The 24,815-nt window shown below is 37.4% G+C and overlaps 1 protein-coding gene across 1 annotated transcript in view; it reads left to right on the forward strand.

The window, feature by feature from the left end:
• The window catches only part of LOC140240294 (uncharacterized), an 88,785-nt gene that overhangs the window by 21,260 nt on the left and 42,710 nt on the right, over positions 1-24,815 (forward strand). The window contains exons 3-4 of the mRNA XM_072320106.1: positions 6,008-6,074; positions 21,894-21,926. Of these exons, the coding sequence (XP_072176207.1) occupies positions 6,008-6,074; positions 21,894-21,926 (100 nt within the window). The remainder of the gene's footprint in view (positions 1-6,007; positions 6,075-21,893; positions 21,927-24,815) is intronic.

Raw genomic sequence — 24,815 nt, forward strand, 5'->3', positions numbered from 1 at the left:
TCTTTTTTCTATATTGGCATATGACGTAAATGACAGCTGTTGGTTATTTATGCGCAGCATTATTTTGAATCCATACCAATGATTAGTTAACGTTCACTTTACAAGTGTGCTAGAGTATGTCAGCAACATACAAGTCTGATACCTACAAAAGACGGAAACGTTATTCAGTGTATGCTGTTAGCCTAGAGTGTAGAAGGACTCATACGGTAGGTTCAGGGAGTGCACTATCGTCAATGTTTGTATGTGATAGTTTGTTTGTTTTTAGCTTTCCATGAGGGATGTCTTTTTCGGAAGACTTGGTTTGTTTGTAGTCGAGTCTGTGCCACTGCAGTTTGTTAGCCTCCTGCGCCCAGGAGAGCGAAGGAGCTTGATGAAAGATGCAGAGGGGTGCAGGGAATGCATCTCTGTATGCATGACATGCCTTGTGGTATCCAGAGACGGGTATTCGCTTCCTGCATAGCAACCGCTGCTACGTAGAAACGGCAGGCTGGCGAGCATCCCGAGTCAGGGAAGGGTGGAATTGCGAGATGCATCTGAGGAATAATGAAATGCTAGAAGACTTGTAAATTGCCCACTGTATAGTAGGAGGGCAGGAACATTGCTTGTGGGATGGTGGTATTGGAAGGAAAAGACAAACCTGCAAAATTAATCACACATTTTCTCTGCTGCATTTTACAATGAGAAGATCCTGTGACTGAACAGAAATATACTCTATTAGCTGTGTGCATTTTAATGCACTATGGCTCCACAGCACTCATATTATGAATGTTCTTCAAAAACTGTTTTTTTTCTTCAAAAACTAAATATGCAATTTACAAGCTTGTCCTATTCATATATCATTCATCACACAATTTTTCCTCAGTAGTTTATGCTAGAGAATGTCTAATTTTAGCATGTGATAAATTGTCAAAATCTGACAAACCTGCCCAAGCAAAACTTGGCTTAAATAGGGTTGATGATGCAAGATATATTTTATTCAATGCTAAGATAAGAATGTGTAATTCATATAGTGCAACATTTCCAACGAGTGATACTCTTTTACATCTTGGACACCCTCTGACTGTTCATGATCACTTTCTTGGTGAATCAGAGTTATTTCTGGGGGAAGACTGTTTGCAACCCCCAGACATGGAGCAGGTGTTTGGAAGGCACGTGTGTAAATTCCGTCCCAGCGGGAAGCACGAATGTAAACAGACCTCCCCGGTGTGGTCGAGTTTGTGCAAGTTATTCATGGCCCTGCATGAAAACTGGTTACATAAGCTCCTGGAAATCATGAATAAATAAACGAAAACAAGCATGTTGCAGCTGGCTGGGGGGATTGTCTCCTCAAATCTGAAGGTTACCAGTATATCTCCTTCCAAGTGCACACTTGATATGAGAATAGTCACACCAAAGTGATATCCCCTGTGCATTTTCATACTTCTTTACATGAGACAATGGCCTGTTTTGAATGCGCCTTAACTCTTGTTGCCATGACAACAGTGAGCACCTTGCTTGTCTGCTTGGAGTCTGAGTTATAGTGTGACATTCTCAAAATAGCTTGGGAGATGGTAAAGAGAATTGGATTGTGGGTTCACATTTTGTGCCCCAGTGCAGAAGACAGGGTCACCCAGCTCACTAGCCTGTGGTGTTTAAACATCTACTGAAGATCATGATTGGACCTTGGTATAGCAGGTGCATGGTGCAGTAGAATTGAAGGGGAGGAGGATGTGACAGAAAAGAGGAGGTACGAGGTGGGTGGTGGGGGTGGGGGTGGGATGGGGGGGGGGGGAATAGAATGTTAAGTGATGAGAGAGAAAATACATACATAATATGTAGAAAGACATAGAGAGGTTAAGAGAGAAACTGCAAGAGAGAGGGGAAAAGGGATTAAAGATGAGGACTGACAACATGAGAAACAAACAAGAAGAACAAGAAACTTATGAGGCAAGGAGGAAGAGAAACTCAGGAGGCAAGGAGGGAAATAGAATGTTAAAAGTCTTACTGAAAGAGGAAGGGGAATATTCATGGATGTAAAAGCATAGTGAAAGAGAGAGATACAGTCTTAGAAAGGACAGACGAGGGGAAAGATATCGAAAAAGAGAGAAAGCATCCGGAAAGATAAGATCAAGAGACAAAGAGAAAGAAAAAAAATTGGAAAAGTGATCACGTTGGTGAGATTGAAGGAGAGAGATGAACAGAGAGATTGGGAGAGACATATATACAGACAGACAGACAGAGAAGGAGGGAGGGAGAAAAGGGATAATGTTGAAGAGAGAAAATAAAACAGCATGAGAGATAGAGGGATAAAGCTTAAAACTGAAAAGATAAAGGTAGACTTAGAGGCAAGGAGACAGAATGACAAAATGAAAGTGATGCAAAGAGGGAGACAATGTGAACAGAAGAAACAACACAACAATACATTAACAGACCAACTAAACATACTTGAACAAGACATAATGGCCCGAATTCAGGAAGGTGGTATAAATGATACCATGGTTTAAACCATGGACAAAACCCATGGAGCGCCAAGTGTCGCTCAGAATATTTTGTTATGAAATTGGTCATTTCGTCGACAAAATGACCGTTTCATTAACAAAATTATCATTTCGTGGACGAAATGTTCATTTAGTTACAAAATGTTGTCGTTTCGTTACAAAATATTGTCATTTCATTGACGAAATGACTGATTTTGTAACGAAATATTCCATGCAACACTTGGCGCTCCATGGTTTTTGTACATGGTTTAAACCATGGTTTCATTTGTACCACCTTCGTGAATACGGGCCATTGTGTTTGTTAGTGGACAGATATTGCAGCAAAGATAAGGACAAAAAAAAAAAGACTTTTGAAATCAGAGGTTTAATAAACATCGTTAATCCACCTTAGATATGAGTTGTGTATCTATAAACTCAGGCAGCTTTGTAAGTATATCATGTCTATGCACTCATATTCATGGTCCATAGCAGTGAAGAACTGTTTTTTCTCTTTTCAAAATCATGATTTTAGACCCCATCTGTACCAAGAAATGCATCACTAATCAGGATAATAGATTGATTTACATATGACAAAGCTTTTTCCTTTTCAATGCCAGTCAAAGCATGTGACAGGAGGTTTTACCCAATAGTCGGTAAACAGAAATTGTATTGTGCAACTCGAAGAAATATTCATGTGTAATTATTGAATTCCCTTTAGCAATGACAAGCATCTTCGCAATCAGGGGATGAAGGGATAAGACAGTCATGTGGATCTATGAGCTTCATTCTTTTGAAAAGAAAACCATTAAGAAAAAGCTTCAGACTTGCCGAAGGAAATTTAAATCTTCATGTGTGTGACCTTTGATGATTTGATGCACATAAGATGCTCATACAGTCTCGAGTGCCAGCTCAGTTGAGTTGATCTATTCAGATTTATGCATTCAGTGACTCATGCATTCAAATCATGAGTTCATGAGCTGCTGTGCGTGCATGCTGATTAGAACTTGAGCAGAACGTTGATGCAGTCCTGATAGCGGAATAATGTATGTTGCATAGCTCTGTCAGAAAGCTTGGGCAGGCCAGCCTTCAATAATTGTTGAGGTAGTCACAAACGCTGGAGCTATAGCGACCAGAGATCTCCATTGATAGCCACATAAACCCACCGTCTTGAATCAAAAGCATGGCGCAGGCGGAGCGCCGAGCAAGTGCAAAATCCCAACCACCCAAATTTGCCCAAATTTGTCCCGTAAATCATGTCTTTGCTCGAGTGATAGATGGCCTTCATTAAATTGGCTTACATGAGCTGGATGGGAGATTTCCATCTATTATGATTTTGGTTTTGATGTAGGAGCATGCTGCATTATTCATCCATGCAGGCAAGCTGTATATAGTGTACATGTGGGACTTGGCTTGTCACTTCCAATTATCCAAGCTCTATCTCTAAAGCCACTTCTTCCGCCGCCGTCCTTTAAAAGCGCAGTTGTTGTGGCTAAACAACGCACAGGAGAGCCCAGTCATCACAGTCGTAATTCCTCTGAAAGGGCACTTATCGGATATGGCAATCATTCCTCTAATTTCTACGAATGATTTCAGCTAATTTCTGGGCCATTCTTGCTCATGATGAGTCATAAATTTCATGGGCATCACTGCATTTTATAGTTCAGTACGCTAAAATATGTGTAAACATGAGGCACACTCATCTACATGTGTTTGCAGGGGGATGGAATGGGGGAGTGGATTTGATCATTTCATTGAAGATTTTTATCAGCAGCATAGGTTTACTAGTGTAAAATGTTCTTTGTATACTCTCCTATGATTAATATTACTCAACTTTCCTTTTTATAGTTTATTGTTGAAGCTTTCCCAGTGTTTAAAAAATGTTTAGGTTTAGCTAAATTTGACAAGTTACAAAGACCTTCTAAAAGTGAGTTATTAAAGAACTACTTCTTGGAAAAAGATATATACAGATAGAGAAATAGAAGAAGGGGAAAAAAACTGAAAAAAAAGCAGAAAAGTGCGGAGGATGAAGAATTATTTTTGATGGGAAAAATATTTTGTTTAAACTCGAAGCTTCTTTGAGCTCTTTCGGACTGCCAACACTAACAGAACTCATTCGTTGGTATGGTTAGAGATGAGACACATTTCATGCTCCCTGACTTATGTTGGTAAGTCCGGAAGCAAACATGAGCCATTTTTCATCTTTTTCTCACACTCATTTCTCAACCAATAATCTTTGACGAATCCTGTTTGGGAGGTGTTTTCCAAAAGAGTTAATATTAATTCTTGGTGTGTGTCTGTAGTCTGGATGATTCAAAATGTAGCACTCATGTAGGAGGTGTTGTGTATAGCTCAATCCTTATTCATTTCCATTGACAAACTGCATACTTCGAATAATGCCACATTCATGTATGTACATGGTATGTGCAAGTGTATGGTCATTTTGATTGACATCTAGGTCATTGAGTTCATAACACATCTGGCATATGGATTTTCGCTTACAGTTTACAGTTTGGGGGCAGACTCATTGCAGTGTCTAATCAGGACCAGAAAGGCAATACAGAAACGTGATGACGAAAAGCGCAATTTTCTGCAGTTGGAAAGCAGACTTCTGTGTATATTTCCATATGCGCAAGGCTCCAATTTCCAACCTGTTACGGACGCCTGTTGGCACGAAGCTTACAGGGGCTTGCGCTGGATGTATATGCAGACACATGTGGCAAATAAATTAGCAAGGGCAGACTGGGTCCAGACGAAACCAGCACTGGTCTTGATTGATTGTTTGTAACTCATCTGCCCCATGCGTCTCAAACATTGTCCCATCCCATGGGAGACAGTCTCCCCGCTGCAGAAACTGACTGTGAGGGGACCCAAAGATATGAAGGAGGAAGGGAAATTGGGGGTGGGGGTTAGGGAAGGGAAAAAGAGGGGAGAAAATTGACAGTTAATACCACCTGCAATTCTGCTTCCATGTGAATGATGGTGCACAAGTGTTTTGTGTATTCTCCAGTGACTTGCGGCCGGTATGGCGTGTGATTCCAATTGTTGATTTTTGGAAAACATTAGCAGAGCTGCCAGGTCTCCTTGCTTCTCCAGGAAGCTCCCTGAGAAAAATTAGAATGTCTTTTTGTGACATCACAAAGAAAGATTAATGCCTTCCTGATTGAGGCATTTTATTTGCCCATTATGACGCATGCAATGCAGAAGAATTTCCCTGATGACTCTTAAAACCTACCGGATTCTGACATGAAACATTTGAAAACTAATTAACCCGTTGAGGACATACTGATTTTGCTACAACATGAATTTCCCATAGACACCTGTCCGAGTATACTCGAGACTCGTCCTCAACAGGTTAAAATCTACCATTGTTTCCTACTTATTCTTGATGAGTTTGAAGGAGGGAAGGTTGAACATCATGTGCTTGGACATGATGTAAAGTGGATTTGGATAAGAGGAATTATTTTTGTGTTGATTATAGACAGTGTGAATATTGGTTACATCCTTGCCAAGCTAAACTTTCTACTCTTCTTTCTTTCTTTCTTTCTTGCCAGGTTGGAAAAGAGCCACCAGGAGCTGCATGAAATAAACCAAGACCTCGAGGAGAGAATTTTAGATGTGGTAAGATAACATTCCTGTCTCTTTATCAAAGTGCTTCTTGCAGTGATGTGTCTCGCCTCATAGATGCACCAGATCTTTTTGACTTTCCAGCAAGATCCAGGCAGACATATAAATATTCCAGAAGATTAAGACAGATTAGAGTAGGTATTGAATCCATTATCTCTTTATCTCTCCTTTTTTTTTTTTCAAGGAATATTAATGTGAGAAGATATACTTTTGATCCTTGCAAACATAAATACCTTTGCTGCACTTTTATGCTGATCTGTTTTGTGTGTGTGCTTGTTTTTTGTTTTGTTTTTTTGAACAAGATTTAATTTCCATTTAGGAAATTTTGATACTTTGCTGCCTTTTCATACTGATCTTTTGTGGGATATTTTGATGTCATGTTAAAACAGTGAATTCATATGCTCAGGCTTTGTTGTTGTTGTTGTTTTTATATGGATGATATCTATCCATTTTAAACATCTGGTGACCGTTGGGTAAAATCATAGTTATATGTGGTGATTTCTGCAGTAGGAGAAGCACACCATGCAGACAACAGAGATGTCATATACAACTGTCGTGTGTGAAATATCACATTTCAATATGGCTAGCGTGTTTCCAAGAAATGGAATTCTGGCGGTAGTAAACCGCAGTCTCCTCAGGGAGCTGCTACCAGGGGATGTTGTCTATTCATGAGGAGCCCCGTGTCGTCATGGCAGCGTCGGTCATTTTGTTGCCTGAAATATCGTCTGCATGGGAAGATATTTATCATGCATCTTTATGACTGTCTGCTCTTTCTTTTTTATGCCTCCACCACGAAGTGGTGCCGGAGGCATTATGTTTTCGGGTTGTCCGTCCGTCCGTCCGTCCGTACGTACGTCAGTCCGCTTTCGTTTACGCGATAACTTGAGTAATATTTAATGGAATTTTACCAAACTTGGTCCAAGTATGAAGTATGATGGGGCAATGATTTGAACAGATTTTGGGTGAAATCGGCTAAAGGTCAAAGGTCAAAGGTCAAGGTCAAATCATGAAATTGTATCCGTTTGCGCGATAACTCAAGACTTGATGGAGCAAATTTCCCCAAACTTTCTTGGAGGATGATGTATGATGGGACAATTACTTGATTAGTTTTTCAGTGAAATCGGACAGAGGTCAAAGGTCAAAGATCACGGTCAAATCCTAAAATTTATCTGTTTACGTGATAACTCAAAACTGGATGAAGCAGCTTTCACCAAACTTGGTCCAAGGATGATGTATGATGGGACAATTAGTTGAGTAGATTTTAGTGACATTGGCAAGAGGTCAAAGGTCAAAAGGTCAAGGTCAAATGCTAAAAATGTTGCTATTTCCCCCATATCTGTGCAATGCCCGCAGTTATTTTCTTGAAACTTTGTGTAGACATGTACTACTGCGTAAAGATTATCCAGAGAGAGTTTCATGTTATAACGTCAAAGGTCAAAAGGTCAAAGGTTAGGTGAAAATGTTGCAATATCACTTTTCTTGCAAATAGTTCAATGTATCTTCATGGAACTTGGTACATACATGTGTATGCATGTACTGACTGGCAGGGATTATCTAGGGAATTTGGGGATCATGGGTCAATAGTCAGGGGTCAAAGGTCAAGTTAAACTCCTCAAAATGTTACTATTTTCCTCATATACTAGTATATGCAATGATTGCATTATTAGTTTTAAAATTTAATATCAATGTACATGTATTACTTAATGGAGATTCTCTTGGAAATTTCTAGCCAGAAGGTCAAAGGTAAAATGTTAAGGGTCAAAGGTCAGGTTTAAATGCAAAAAAAAAGAAGATATATTTTGTACTGTAATTACACTTTTTCTTCATACCTTGAAAATTGTACTCAATGCATAAACTTATAATAAGATCGGTCAGAAGTCAAGTAAAAATTTCCAATTCCCCAAATATGCGTACCTGCACTCTTTAATAGACAATTATAGCAAACCCAGTTTGTGGAAAGTGAACATTCCAGATATTTCTGCCAGTTATGTGAAACTGTCATTACACATTGTGAAGACATTGTACTATACACCTATTGGGAGAATAATGCATTATGGCGGAGGCATCAGTCGCCATAGCGACATTTCTAGTTTTTTTTTATGGCACTAGCATGAATAAGTCTTCCTTTGTATCATGTGCATTATGTGTTTTTTTTTTTTTTGGTGTTTTTTTTTTTTTTTTCATCCTGGCTTATCAAACAGATGCTGTGTAGGAATAGAAGAGATAAGATCTCCTGCTGTGATGTGTAGAGTATGCATTGTGTAATATATATATCTTTTTCTACCTAGCATATTTTCACTTCCCAGTTTTGCTTCATATGGGAGCAAAAACAAAGGGGGGGGGGATAGATGACAGCCTAGCAACGTTAAATCCATAAACTGCATTAATCAAGATGCTATTCATGAATATGAATATGCATATTTCAAGGGAAAATACACAATATTTTGGTAATTCTATTTAGTGAAAATTGGGAGAAGGGTGTTAGTTTGGTAGTTCTAGATCCATGCACTGGCCCCTTTTCTTTTATCATCCAGTGGGTTTAACAGCTGGATGTCTTTTGACTGTCACTTTAGAATTTAATTGTTGCTATCAGAAATGTCCTTACCCATTGCACCGTGATAGCTAGCCCACCAGAGCATTGTTTGCATTAGCCAGTCAGAACCCAAACCTGAACCAGACAGCATTTCTGAGTAAAATCAAAGGTCTGTTATGTACTATAAAAGTAGAATTTGCAGTATGGAATGTTTCTTCATTTTGTGCAACAAAAATCTAGTGCAAAAGTAAAAGCACACAATTTCTTTTGCCTGTTGCATGTAACACTTTTTCATATTTTGATTTTGCAGAACTAAAAACACATGAATTCATCTCATGCAGTTTAGAGCCAATAATTATTTGCACAAATATTTCAGCTTTTACAGTATGCAAAAAATTTCAGCTTTTACAGTATGCAAATTTCTTAAAATGCTAAATATCTCCAATGCATGAAATCTATATACCGGTATAGGAAACAGTTTTCTAGGCATTCACCTTGCAGAGGCAGGCTCAATGTTGCAGCTGTAATTCAATGTATTTTGATAGGACTGTATGCTCCTCCTGTAAATTTGATCATGTATGCAAAGATGAATAATATAGCTTGCATTTAAATGTATCAGTTTGAATAAAATAACTCTTCTTGCTCATCTTGTAATTCAATAGAGTACCAAAGTGTGATGTCATAACCATTCATCACCATGGAAACTGGCCTCACCTGGCCTGAATATCTGCGCACTATTGCTGCTAAGCATGCGTGCACCTGGTTCCAACCAAAGATATAACAAAAAACTTAGATATTGTCAATTTGGTACTCTCCATAACTTACTTACTTACTTGGGTATACTTGGGTGTAGAGACTGGAAGCAAAGCTTATTTGTCCCTCGTTACAGTTCTGTCCCGTCTCAGGTAGGGCTCATATTTGATTGGGTTGTTTCTCCAGTGTCTTTCTAAGGACGACTTGAATTGGTTTATGGTGGTAGCGTTGATGACTTCCTTGAGTAGTGCATTCTAATTGTTAACATTTCTTATTGTCACTATATTGTCACCATAACTAAAATGTGCTTGAATTTTTGCCTGTTGTCTTTGAGTGACATACTTCATGCAACAATTTATTATTAGCCTTTTTTCAAGGGTGTAAAATATTTTGTAGTATTTTAGTTTTTTTCATGACTTCATAAAGAAAATCCAAGGGTCATGTTAGTTTTAACTTGATTATATCAATCTATTTCAGTATTCATAAGAGGAAAGATGAAAGAAAGGGAGAGTTTGTCATACATCTGACTTCTGTAGGATACATGTCTGATTTCTGATGGTATAATGTCAATAGTAACTGTATAGCGTTACATTTTGTAATACCACATGGGTTTGAAATGTTTAATATGGGTCTTTTTTGGCTTGAGGACCCCCCCCCTTCCCTTTCAATTTGCAAAAGCAGACCATGCAGCTGTAAAAGAACCAAATGCCACTAGGTATGACAGGAAATCAGGATTTTGCTCTTTTATTACACCAGTCTGTGTTTTTGATCCATGTATCTTGCTGACATCAAGCCAGTCCTGGTGAATTCTGTCATACAACTGGAGGTTGAAAGAAGAGTCATACATATCTGAATAATTGATCAAACATATGAGCATGGCGATCGATCTTTAATCATCCCAGGAAGATAACCAGCCTTATTGTTCTGCTATTTTAATGATATACTCCTGCATGAAATCAATAATTGTGCACGAAATTCTTGCAATAGCAGAATTAGGATCATCTTGTAGAAGATAGACAGTACCCACATGCTGACTCCGTCGATTTTCATCGTTGAACGTTTGGCTCAGGAAGGTGAAACCAGTGAATTAGTCATCATGCCCCCTGAGCAGAGCAGCGGCTTAATTTTGTCTGAATCACATTCGCGTCAGCGTGTGCATTCGACAAAAGCACGATTGTCAGTCTACCATGCGGGGCTCCCTCGCGGGACCTTATTGTGAAATATTATCTGGGTGATGTTCCAGGCTGTGAAATCCTCTGCCAGAATCTTTGGCATTGACGTATTCAGCGAGAAACCCTGCTATTCAAGTTTTGGACCCAGGGGTTTTTGACTGCAGACATGCCGAAAAAAAAAAAAGATTTTGAAATGATTTTCTGTCAATCTTGTGTCAAAACACACACACAAAAAATGTGCTTGGTGGGATTTGAGACTCACTTCATCTTGTATGGGTATGACAGCCATTTTGGAAAGAGTGAGTTAGACTTTGAAGAAAGACTATGTGAACAAATAGCAAGGGGGCGCTGTGGCATAGTAGATAAGACTCCAGACTCCCAATCGGAGGATCTGAGCCAAGTTCAGTTCCAGCCCAGTGCTAACGTCCTTGGACAAGATGTTTTTACCCAGCCTGTTCATTTTGACACAGGTGTAAAATGGGTACCTGGCAAAGCAAGAGTAATGATGATTGCAGGGCCCTCTGGTGGAGCAGTGTCAACACTGAAGGAAGAGACTACCCTGGCTTGACATAACCTTAATATTATTATTATTATTATTATTATCATTATTGCTATTATTATTATGGTATTATCATTATTATCATTATTATTATTATTATTATTATTATCATTATTATTATTATTATCATTATTATTATTATTATTATCATTATTATTATTATTATTATTATTATTATATTATTATTATTATTATTATTATTATTATTATTATTATTATTATTATTATTATTATTATTATTATTATTATTATTATCATTATTATTATCATTATTATTATTATTATTATTATTATTGTTATTATTATTATTATTATTATTATCATTATTATTATTATTATTGGAATAGTGAGAATCTCTGTATGATTGAGAGGATTGTGGGTAGAGGAGAAGTATATTTCTTAGTAATAGAGAGATGAGAGATAGGCTGTATTCCATAGATTCATGTACAAGAGGAATCAGTGTGACTCAGTGGAGAAACCACAGATTCTCTGTCTGGAGGTCCCTGGTTTGAGTTTGCTGGCAGCAGTGGTTGTGCCCCTGGGCAAGGCATTTTATTGCATAGTCCATTGGAAGGGACTATAAGCTTTGGTCCCATGACAGCTTGCTCATAAGAATGTAAGGAGAATAAAACCTGAATATATATTTTGATCGAGGGAATGCAGCATTATTACTAGAACACATCTGCGAGGTTTGAGGAAAATCAGACAAACCATCAAAAAGTTATGCATTTTCAAAGTTTCAGTGCTACAATCGATGGATCAGAAGATTACACCATTCTGTGAGATCACATATGGACAGCGGTGTTAGAAAAGTCTACATACTTTCACTTTTCTACCATTCTTGAAAGAGCACTTGACTTACCTCTGTCTAAAAGCATGGGAATAGTATTATCGTAAACTTATGTCAGTAACAAGGGAATGTGTGCTTTTATTGAAAAAATGAAATTTCATGGAATTCCCTTTAGATGCTTTAACGTTGTCAGGTAACGTAATAGTAATAGTTTTCTCATGCGGCAATGGTGGTACCAAAACTTTAAAGGTTGATAACTTTTCAAGGGATTATCTAATGTTCCTCCAACTTTGCTGACATGTTCTACTTATGTTGCTGCATTCACTTAATTCATATGGATGTTTAAGTTTTCATTTCCCTTTAAGTGCTTCCTCAGTGGTCTGGTGAAATGAATCCCAACACACAGTGTTTGGCATCAACATGTATTGTGAGATTCATGACATACCCATGGTGGAGCCTTGTGTATCCTTGGATACCTTTTGCTGATCATGTTCAAGGATACATTATTCATGTCTGAAAGCAAGAGTCAGACAAGGACATCTATTTTAAACCACAAACCTGGAAGCTGGGGAAAGTTTGGAATAATTAGCAAATTCTTGGTATCTGATTTGGCAATTTGAAAGGAGGAATATTTTGCATCACATCACAACATCATCCCTGATAAGTATACCCCCTTGCAGTCTCCTTAGAAATGCTCACCTAAATGTATATGAATATCAGACACAACATACTATACTATTGAGTACCATATTGATGTGATAAAAATTTGAATCTCTGAATATATTTGAGTGCCATCAGGAGCTAACCATCAATCTTGCTTTTTAGGTCAATGTCACATAATTTACCACGCTGTGATTGTGCAATTGTGACAACTGTTCGAAGACGATGCTAACGTGAGCTATTTTCCCAATTTTCAAGCCAGTTTTATCTGTTCTTTAGAGACCCGCAAAGGGCATGCTCCTTGAAGCAGCAATTTGGTAGACATCTCCCTTTAGTTCAGTTTATTTATTTATTTATTCTTTTTTTTTGTGCCAGTGAAAGATCAAATCAGCCTCGTCTTGGGATCATCCCAAGACTGTCTAGATGCTAATCTGGCAGACGCCTTCAAATTGGCAGTGCACCATGACACGTCTTCGTCTCGCAATCAACAAGTTCCCCCACCACGCGCATGATAGCACAGTGGATAATGACATTAGAGGGAGGGAGTGGGAATGCAGTGGAGTGCGAAAAGCCCTCAACTGAAGCGCGCTGCTCGTCAGTCTTAATTACCTCCCTCCTGCCTATCCAATTACCGACATGTCTTCGACTGTGCCTGGTCTGTGTGGCAGAATACACCGTTGCAGCATGGCGGAACAAATGCTCTCGTGTGTACAAAAAGTATCCCATAGATCACGATTCTCAGCAGGGTCATCATATGAATTTTGATAGAATTTTGTAAAATTGGCATCCTTTTGTGTACAGTGCAATTATCCCAAATAAATACAATTGTTCAAGGAGGTCACCACATGGACTTGTACTTTTCGCTAACGCATCTATTAATTCAACCGCACGCAGAGTGGAACCAATCTCCCTTTGAGAAATATATTCAAAGAAATGTACAGGTGGTGTATCATGGTCATCTCTTTATTCATTGTTCATTAGCAGGTTGATAGTGACTGCAGGTATTTGTGAAATATCAAGTTTTGAAAGATCTTTCATGCATGAAATTGCTTATATCATCTTTGGTGTACAAAAAGTAATTTAAGTTACATACAGTGGAATCCTAAAGGGCTTTAGAAGATTTATTGCTGATTGATTTGTAAGTAAGGTCTTGCCATTTCAAGCAGATGCTAGAATGAATTTGATAATCACATCTGTCTTTTCAAGACTAAAATCACTGTTCCGAATGAAGTAGCTTCTATGAAAACAATTTATGTAGGTAATGTGAAATTCATTATGTAGATAGATACTGATATCATTTGATGAACTGGAATGACAAATTATTTGAGGAAAATTGAACCTTCACCCTTGAAGAAATATCTGAGTCATTGGTGGTTATAGATACATATTTATAGCAGAGTCTACAAGAAAAAAAAAAAGATTTTAACAGAGGTTTTCTGTTTTGCCATTCTTCTCCATGAATAAGATTGTCTGCTCAATCTGTATTACTATGAACACCAAGTGAAAAAAAGAAGGAAATAGCCCGGTATTTGAACCCCCATCCCCCACTGCTTACTGGGCGATGGCAGTACCTCTGAGCTAAAGCCTGTTTATGGCAGTAGCACGATGATATTTTAATAAATACCTACAGTAACGCCTCCCCTCGCTTTCATTCTCCCTTGGTCTTATTCATAATTCATTAGCCTCCGGTAAAACGATCTATCTATGAGAATGAAGGGAATATTCTATTTGTTTATCATTATCATTTTTTTTGAGAGAGAGAGAGTGCAGTTAAGAGAGGTTTTCTCTTTTATTACTACTGTATATGAATGGGTTCATCCCAGGCTAGTTCCTTCTTCCTCACTTGATGTTCATAATAATACAGATCAAGTATACAGCGTTATTCACAGAGAGTAACAGGAAAATAAAAAACATCTGTTACTATACTCACTCTGCAGCATAAAAAGAATACAAAAATGAATGAATAAATAAATAAGTAAATAGAAAAAACTATTAAAAAGACAAAAATGAAAATGAAAATTCCTTTGTTCTTACAAGGATTTTACTTTTCCCCAACTTGGAAAGCTCGATACATCTCCTTTGGTGGATTAAATTTTTATGATATTTATAGGAAAAGAGTAATGCTGCTGGATTTAGCTTTTTTTAACTTTCTGAAATTGCAAGACTTTGGATTCATAAACACATATAATCATTCAGAACCTAAAAGACAGATGTCTCTATATGTTATGTTTGATCTTGATTCTGAACAATTTTGTTTGATTACTGGACTAGGAAAAAAATGAGAGGGTGATGATGACCTTTGATAAATTCCTGTGGTCAGGGAGAAGTGAATTCTGTAGGGAGAGATATTTCAATAAAAATGTGGAGACGAGAATCCAATATCTCCTTTGCGTGGTGCCAATCCAGCGGGACAGGCCATATTAAATTCACCGCACACATGCATGATAATGTTCGTGGCCAGCTGCCGGTAATTTGAGGGCTATCGTGCGAGATTTGAAATGGCCGTAAGACACCATTGTGCGAGGGCGACTTCAGCCGGAGTACACGACAGGCTTTATATTACTTCTCTTGTCTGCCAACACATCTTTGTTCTTCTCCAGATGTCTGGCCATCCTCAAATCACGTGCTTGGACGAGTGAGAATCATTTGTGCACTGCGTAAAAGGGAGGAAAAAATTGGCTCTTATGTTGTGGGCTAAAATTGGAAGATTTTATCCAAACCTCGATAAGAGTAGAGAAAAGTTTACTCTTTATATCATGTTACACTGAACATTTTTCATCAATCGAGTGATTATAATCAAGCATTTTTTTTTCAATAATTAAAAAAAAAATTGTGCAGTGTCTTTCAATTTTGGGGGACAGTGTTTTTTAGGATGTGTTGGGGGGGGGGGTGATGGGCTACAAACGTTTTAATCCCTTTATTGAAATTGATTGGAACTTGACATCCACAACTTCTTTGAAATTTCATCACTGAAATCTGCTGTAGAATGATGCAATGATTTTTCCTTTCTCTTGTTCCATTTTTGCTATGAACTTTTCTCCCTTGCATAAAGCACAATCCCTTCTTTACTGTGAGATAAGATATGACATGTAGTAGGTCTGAATTTTTGTTGTCTTGGTTTCAAATCTATCATTATCATGCGTGTCAAGATAAATAGGGAGCATGTGTGGAAATGAAATCTACAAAAACCGTGAATAATCTGCGTCAGAGACGAGGTGGAAGAAAGTTTCAGAGTGGCAGAATTGGTAGTGGAAGATGCTAGTTAGGGAGCAAGATGAAGACAAACGATTTACCATGGCAACTCCTCTTTTGGAGGAACGTCAAGGTCAAGGAGATAGTCTTTTTGTGATGTGAAAGATGAAGCAAAAGTGCAGGTAACAAAATCAAACACAGACCAAGAGTATTTTAGTTCCTTTGCCCTGAAATGATGGCAAAGCCCCATCCAGTGAAATATGCAGTGAGAGGCGAGTTCATCCCGGGAATACAGGCCTCTTCACGAGGGAGGCTGTTGCTAGGTTGCTCTCTTCAGCTAGTTTGCGATGGCACAGTGAGTTTTACTCGCATCTAAAAGTGCATATTAATGTCAAGGATGCATTGGATCTCTCTGGAGAGGAAAACTGGCCTTCAGACATCTGTTAAAAAAGAAAAAAAGTAGAAATGATATGCTCTTTTGGAAGGCAAAGAGATTGGACTTGAAGATGTGTAGTTTATATCTAAAAGTACACAGAGTTCTCACTGAGATGTGATGAGTAGGGTTATCATCTGTATAGGGTGTCCAGTTTCACTTTCCATTAGGTGCCCAAATTATTATCTGACATGGAGTCGAACAAATATTGACAGGTTTCAAGAGTCAGTGTATTCATCTCTGATTCTCGCTCTTTTCATGTGTGTGTGCTGCAAATACACTCAGGCATACATACACATACTCAAACAACTCTTGTGTAGATCTGCCTTTACCATTTCTGATACATCTTGATCTTTTTTCACTATAAATGCTTATGTTAGCATCATAGAGCAGCACATAACAACCAAAACATGTAGCTGGACTGATGTGTGACTTATGACTCTATATGTAGTTAGTAAAATCGTTTCTGTATTTCGGATGTTGAATTCATAGATTTGCAGTTAAATATTTGAAAGCTTTATGTCATAGATTTGTGCATTCACAGCTTTTATCTCATTGTTGTCTTTTTTTTTAATACAAAGAAATAGATAAGCAACTATCAGGTGCCTGTAACTATTTTGTTTATTTGTATTAGCATTTGATTTATTATCATGCTTACCTATGAAGCCACCAATGACCTAGCAGCTGAGTACATAAAAAGTGGTTAAATGCAAGCAGGAGACCAGTGCAAAATGCGTAGATTTGATCATGTGTTCACTAATAACAATAAAATCAATTGATTTTGCATAAAACTTCTCTCAAAGCAAATCTTCCTTTTCTTTCTAGCAAGCTGTTTGTTGCTTTTTTCCCTCTGTGTTTTAGAGTGCAATGCTGCCATTCAAATCAAATGAATCTTATCATGTAAATTCATGTTATGGGCTAAAGTAGGAAAAAAAAACAGAAACAGCAGGAACTTGTATTGAAAAAAAGTGGCAAACTCTGAGAGGACACCTGTTATTCAACTCATGCATGAAAGCATTCTATATTATTATCATTCAAACTTTCACATATGTGCTACCTCGCATGAAAAAAAAAATCAACAGCATCAAAAAGCATAACTTTAGCATAGCTTAACATAAAAGCATAACTCATAAGAATGTGAGAAACTGGAAAAATACTATATCAGACCGAAAAAAAGATTGTTATCCGTACAAATTCTGAAAGAAGCACAACTTTTTCTGAATTTTGTGATATTAAACTTCAGATTTATTTAAAACAACTCTTTCAGGAAATGACACTATTTGAAGATCAACACTGTTGACCCTAGATGCAATTTCAGGTCTACCGGAAATTGACCAATTGTTATTTTCTTGTTGATGCCATGTACCTAAAAAAAGGGGAGACTCTGCAACTTCATGGAATGCCTTTTTGCAGCACATAAGATTTTGTCTTCTTTCATTCTTTTTCCGCTTTTGTCAAAAGCATGAGGACACTGCTTGTGTGTCACCTGGTGATGAAGTGGTTTTAAACACATTTGCGTCTCAAGCACTGGAGTAGATTTTCAGCTGTAGAATGAAACTGAATCAAAACGAGAGATCGTTTCCCATGCTTCGCCGGACGTATTTCAAGTAACTCAATCGGACGGACGCAAAACTGCATCAGCTTTGAGTTCCAAGGCAAACTGTGACTGAGTTTTACATTTAGTCGGATGTGGCTAGCTGATGCAGGCAAAGATTTGCAGATAACCTCTCTTTAGCTCCCACCATGCATCGGGTATAGATGTCCGCTATCGATGTGCTCCAGAAAGGCTGTAGATTGGATTACCTCTCCCTATCCTGTAAGCTCCCATTTGCTTTTTATAGACGAGAACTACGTAACATTTACTGCAGACATAACTACTTTTTAATCGGAGAATTTGTATCCTTCACTCTGTCTAAAATCTATCGGTGTAATCTCAAATTTCCTACAGATGGCTCTCACTCTGTATTTTTTTCATCATTCTCTTTTTTAAATGTCGTTTTGTCCATTTGTTCTTGCAGATTCTTTTTTCTTATTCTTTTCTCATTCATTTTTCTTTTCCTTTGTTATTTTCTTCTTTTTTGTGGGGGGGGGGGGGGGCATATCTCTTATTTCCTCCCTTCTCCAACTTTAGCATATAACCAGCCTTTCTTCAACATATTTGTATTTTTAGAATAATTACTTCCCTACCCCATCACTCTTCCTGATCTTTCTGCCACATTTTTTTTTTTTTTGAGGGATTTTAGTCGTTCAAAGTTTTTCATTTTTTTTTTGTACAGCATGTTCACATAATATCATCATCATTTCCAATTTTTGGCTCCTCTCTAAATTCTATCACCTCCTTTATGTTTCTTCTTCTCAGTTATTCAGTGCATGTTTCTTTTTTTTTTTCTGACAGTGTGTATGCTCTGTCAATCTTTCCTTAATTCTCAATCTATTCTCAATTCTCTATCTATCTCTATCTACAGTACTGTAAAAGTGGAAATTTTCGCGCATTGTGCGCATCCACAAACTAGCGCGAAAATAAAAGCATGCGAATATTTTTGTTTGCCATATGCTCCTGTGCGTGATGCCTTGATTCCGCGGAATTACAAACACGCAAAACTCTTCTTACCCAGCCAAGCACGAAAAATTAGTCGCGCGAAAATATCCACTTATAAATACAGTATCTATCTATCTATCCATCCATCCATTTATCTATCTATCCATCCATCTATCTATCTATCTCTATCTGTCTATCTATCTATCTGTCCATCTATCTATCTATCTATCTATCCATCCATCCATCCATCCATCCATCCATCCATCTATCTATCTATCTATTTCATTCTCTCTTGTCTGCTTACTTCTACCAATTAATGCTATTAGTATTCTGCATTAGTTGCAATCGTGTTCTTCCCTCCGTAGATGGGCGCTATTAAAATGGCGATTATGAAAATACTATTCCAGGGTCATTACTTGCATAAGCAGTATCACACTTTGAAGTTGTTGCCAATAGACTGCATTATCATTTCAGTTTTGTCTGCATGCCATTTTTGGGATGCAGCTGGAAAGAGAGCGCGGAAGGCATTGAGAAAACTCTAGAGGATGGGATGTCCACAGAAATGGGAATTTAACACTCATTAGAAGCTGTGAGTCAAACGAACATCCATTTTTTTGGGGGGGGGGGGGATGGGGTGGATTGATCGGGTTTCTACGCGACCTGTTTCTTGGATCGGGTCAGTGCTGTGGAGCCAACAGAAGAGTTTTTTTTATTTTTGTTTTGTTTTGTTTTCCTTTTCTGGGGACTCAGGCAGAGCTCTGGTAGATTGAATGGTGTGAAAACCTAGGGAGTGGGCACAGAGCTAGGTGTTGGGGTGTATCGGGTGTGTTGGCTTTGTGTCCATTTTTGGTCCTCGTGGAAATTTGGGTAGGTCATGGCGACTATTCAGATCTCCTTACCTTATGACTGTAGTAAGGCTTGCCCTCAGCTCTTGCAAACACATGAAGCTTTACAAATTGACATGTAAATTGCACTGCCCTCTCTTCCCAAATGTTGGGAAGATCGGGTTTATGTGTTTAGGATAAATTTGAGCCAGTTTAAACTGATTGGAATGTTTTGGCGTACTTTAATGAATCATTACCTTGGATAGTATGCACCAGTGGTCATGGCTGGTATGACTCTATTGTAAAAACATGCTAAACTATGAAATTTCATACCTGCTTGTTTGCCTTGTCTGAGTTTGATGAATTCTAATCCTATTCTCTCTTTTCACAAAGTGTTGCCGGAGGCATTATGTTTTCAGGTTGTCCGTCCGTCCGTCTGTCCATCCATTTGTCTGTCCTTCTGTTCGTAATCAATATTGTGGACAGCATAACTAAGGCCCACTTGAGGTATCCAAATGAAACTGGGCATATAATGAGTGGATGAAGCTATGCATATCAGCTTTAAGGTGCACATGTTTAAGGTCAAAGGTCAAGGTAAAATTTTTAAGATTTTACTATTTTCCCCATATCTATGGATGTCGTAGCTCAAAGTGTCATTGTGAAAATTTGATATTACCAGTTAATGATTGTTTGAAAAAAAAGTTGTGGCCCATGGGGTCAAAGGGCAAGTGACAAAGTTCAAGTAAAAATACCAAAGTACCCAAAATGCTTGATCTGTGAATCAATTTAGCCATCCAAATGAAACCTTGTTCAAGGAATGTAAACATTCAACACATATGTGGTTGTGCCAAACTTTCAAACATATCATCTTATTATTATTATTTTTTTTTTTTTTTGCCAATCATGTTGCCTCACATTGCCAAGATGTACTAATGACCTATTGGGAGAACCATGCAATATGGCAGAGGCATACCAGTCGCTATAGCAACATATCTGGCTTCATTTGATTTTATATTGTTACTCACAGTCAGCTTGAAGAAGGAGTGAAAATTTAAGTCCTCGGGTCTGCCTGAACACCAGAGTAGATCACAGAATCATATAAGTCATTTGTACATTGAGAGCTATGCAGGAATACTCATTGTGCTATGCTCAGGAGCATGTAAATAGGCCAAAAGAAAGAAGGAACTTTGCAGTAGCTGACAATATTCTTTGTTTTGGGGGAAGAGGGATGCGCCATGCCAGAACTTCACATTGCATTGCTCTCGTCCCGATTCTGCTTTTCATTCGTCATGTGTCAAGAGTCTAGCAAGTACCTTGCTGCAGCATTTCTCCCCCCGTGAAAACTCTCCTGTATAGACTCTAATGAATTACCAGTCTGTGGTGTCGCCAGAGACCATTTAGGAGATATTATGCTGTGTCAGATTCTCATTGGAATCTCTCTATCCAGGTTATGCTTCTTCTTCTTCTTCTTCTTCTTCTTCTTCTTCTTCTTCTTCTTCTTCTTCATCTTCTTTTCTTTTTTATTTCTCTTGGTAGTTTTTTTTTTTTTTTTTGCCAATTTCCGCATTGGCGGTTCGCCGAACGTTCTTCAAGGAAACGGGGAAGAAATTCTTCATTACCGACTGATATTTGAGTGAAGAGAGAGCAGTGAGAGGGATTCGGTGCCACAAGTTTGGAATGCTTGAAGAAAAAAAAAATCAAGAGAAATGGTGTATTCATTTCTCATAATGGTTGCCACAGCGTGGCAAGTTTTACAGCTCAATAGGGTAGACCGTTGCAAGTGCTCTTTGTGAAGAAAAAAAAAATAAAGTATGTATGTTGATGACCTGTACCATCAGAATAAGATGGAGAAAATTTTCAAATCACTGTAATAAGTTTTTAGGCATGACTGTAAAGTGTAATCAACCTGTCTGAGACCCCCCTTCCCATTCCATGAAAGTTTTCAAATAGGGGTTCTTGCTCTTTATATGTTCCAAGTAGAAAATGTTGAGTACTTGACTATACCGCAGTCGATATTGTGGATGATATTGTAAAAGATTTTTGATAATTTTTCTCCTCTTAAAGTAAATTTGTTTTATAAATGCAGTTTTTATCAGCATTTGTTGAAACAAATATAGTAAGTGAATTGATTTATATAGCTAGCCGAGTGGAAATAAAGTGATCTTATTGTGTTGGAAATGCTAAATGATACTTATTTTCTCTCTGGTATCTCTACACAAGTTTGATTTGTAGAATCTGTTTGATCAGCTGTGTTGAGGTTTGTGGATTTTAGATTCGTAGGACAAGTGACTTGTGACCGAACCGTTCAAACCTGAAGTAAATACTATTTTGTTTCTTACAACTCGCTTGTTTCTTCAGGAGAGAGAGACCCAACTACTCTATCAGGACCAGGTAAAAAACATCAACGCTTTATTCAGAATAATAATTGCACTGTGTGTGGCAAAATCATTCACTTCATGGATTCTAAGAGATTGCCACTACATTCTTCTTATGACTAGTGTATTTGCACACTTTTTTATTCCATCTAATCATGCGTGAAAATATATGTAAATATGATTTTTTTATGAGAGTGTATTGTTTGATTTCCTTGAGTGTACATGTTTTTCCCATATTTCCCCTCTATATCTCATACATTTCTTTCTTTCTCTCGTGTTCAAACGCCTTCATCAAAACATTCAAACGTTGCATTCATGACCTTTGATGAATCTGGTGAGCGACGACTTGATATCTATGTGCTGGTGTTGAGAAGCAACTGTTATGGTGTGCTCTATAATTTATTTTTATATTTATTTTTTTCAAATAAACATGAATTGGTACCTTCTGCATGCAGACAAATTTTGAGTATGTTTTTCCTTTAGTATTAGTTCTAATGGAGCAGATGCACCATGTCATGCCATGAAATAACATGATAGTTTGAAATAGTACAAAACAGTCAATAAGAAAGCACCCACAAAATATACTCTATGCCATATATTTCTCACCATAGCTACAAATCAATTAACATCTTCTCTTCATGCACCTGTTTTATGACATTTTGAGTCATGATTCCATGACCATTTGTCACATGATTAAACTTATTTGTGAAATCTGAAATATCTACTTTTATCCTCCTTTCATTCACCATAAATTGCATGATCTCCTCAAACTATCAAGGCAGCACTGAACATATAATGTTGACTCACATAATATCCAATGCACAGCTTCAACTAATATATCCATGAAGTCATAACATATGGCAATATGACACCTTTTCCTGCAATACTAAATGCAATTCATTATTATGTATAATGTCCATCAAAAATTATTCTATTTCAACACTAAGGCACCAATCTTGCATGACAGTAGACATTAAAGAATCACCGTTGACCATTAGCCTGTTATGTAATGTATACCAACATAAAAGACACCTTAATATAAAAAATATAGTACTTCAGTGGATAGGCATTGTAAGTTCCATTTCATTTGATTTGTCGTGCCCCCGTATATTTCTGGACAATCGGTTTGCAGTTTTAATTCATATTATCGAGTGATGTTTGCATTATCTCTTGTGACTAGTTTCATTCAAAGGACAATGTAATCATACAAAATATTATCTCCGAAGCAGTTGCCACTGCATATAGTTCATTGCATATTACTGGATGTTGTGTGATTACATATTACAGTCTGCGGTGCTCCTGTTTTCAGTATTCCCCCCCATTACCCGTGTGATGATAACTCAAACTCTTGTTCCAAAGTGACCAAGAGACGAGCAGTATTATTTGGGATCATTTCTTGTCCTTCGTTACATTATTCAGTGTTGTGTCACAGTGCATTGCTGATGTAAATGGAACTGTAACCCTGACATCGGACCTCTACACGTTCAAAAGGAAGCCACATTGATTTTGCTTATCATTTTTCTTGCTTTAAGTAGCTTGATTTCCAGTGTTTATATGGGGTGTGCAAAGTGTTCTTTTGAGCTTACCAAAGTTTTTCTTTTTTTCCAGTTGATATTTGGTCTTCTGGAGGTGTTGCTGTTTACTTATAAAGTGAATCATTATCATTATTGATTTAAAGTGTGTGTCATGACCCTTTTGGTTTTTCATATTCTCAGTTTGCGGATGTCAAAGTCTTTTTAGCTGTCATTCTTTCATGTTGTGTCAAACTTGTGATATGGCCCTCAGTATGGATTGCTGTAGCATTTGATACTGTATTCTTCAACAAATGCATTACTCAGATACTTTAGTAATAGAGTAACACTTAAATTAATTTTATCATTATTGTGTCAATAGTTTAAAACCTCCATAATATGAAATATATAGGGTATAGGGGTAATTTTGTTGTGATATGGCTGTGCTTAAATCATTTTGTCAATAACCTGTCAAAATATTAATTAAGTGAATAAACAGAGAACACTAGCGTATGAAATGCAGTGTATTACAAGAGGATAAGTAAGCATTCTCTTCAGCTTTTGTTGTATTAAACTGATGGTGGTAGAGGTTTTTGTATGTTTTAGCAAGGACAATTTTGAATGCCTTTCAAACTGCTCAAAATTGCAAATAATGAATGCAGCTGTTCAACACATGAAAATGATTGATATGAAACATTGTTGGGAGGTAAAATTCTGAATATGAGATATTTTCTATGAGGAAACAACATCTTATCTCAGTTCAATTAAATTAAATTTATTCATCCAGTCATTCGTGAATTTGATTCAAAGCAACAACTATGAGCAGTTTTGAATGACAATTTGATGTGATCATTAAATTGTTGTACATGCATGTTTAAATGACAATAAATGAATGATGGTCACAGACACCATGAAGCACAGCTTATAATTTGGTTCCATTGACACAATTATATTCAAATTAAAGTACATTAGATTTTACACATAAGATTTTTTAAAAAGTTATAAGTACACTAGAGAAATATCACCATATAAATGATAAAAACATGAAGTGCAGGTGAAATGACTCAGAGAAAAGTTATCTTCAGAGTCAAAGCTTGGATTAGAGTTCAGTCCTGCCAAGTAGAATTTTGACATAAAACTTACCAGACTTTTGTTCTTCCCTTCTGGTACCCTTGGAATCTTTAATTTCTTACAATGAGGGCCAGCGTTTCGGTCATCATCTAGAAGCCTGTAGTACTTTCTCAATTATTGCAAAGTTGTCATAGGAACCTCAGCTGTGAGGATTTCTATTTGGATTACAGTGTATGTAGTAATATTTTCCTTTTACACACTGACAAGTGCCTTAAGTGACTTTGGCAACATTAGAATTATAAAAGATAACTTATTAACTATTT

This window comes from Diadema setosum, chromosome 1 (genome assembly GCF_964275005.1).
Source record: "Diadema setosum chromosome 1, eeDiaSeto1, whole genome shotgun sequence".
In the NCBI taxonomy this organism is placed as follows: domain Eukaryota; kingdom Metazoa; phylum Echinodermata; class Echinoidea; order Diadematoida; family Diadematidae; genus Diadema; species Diadema setosum.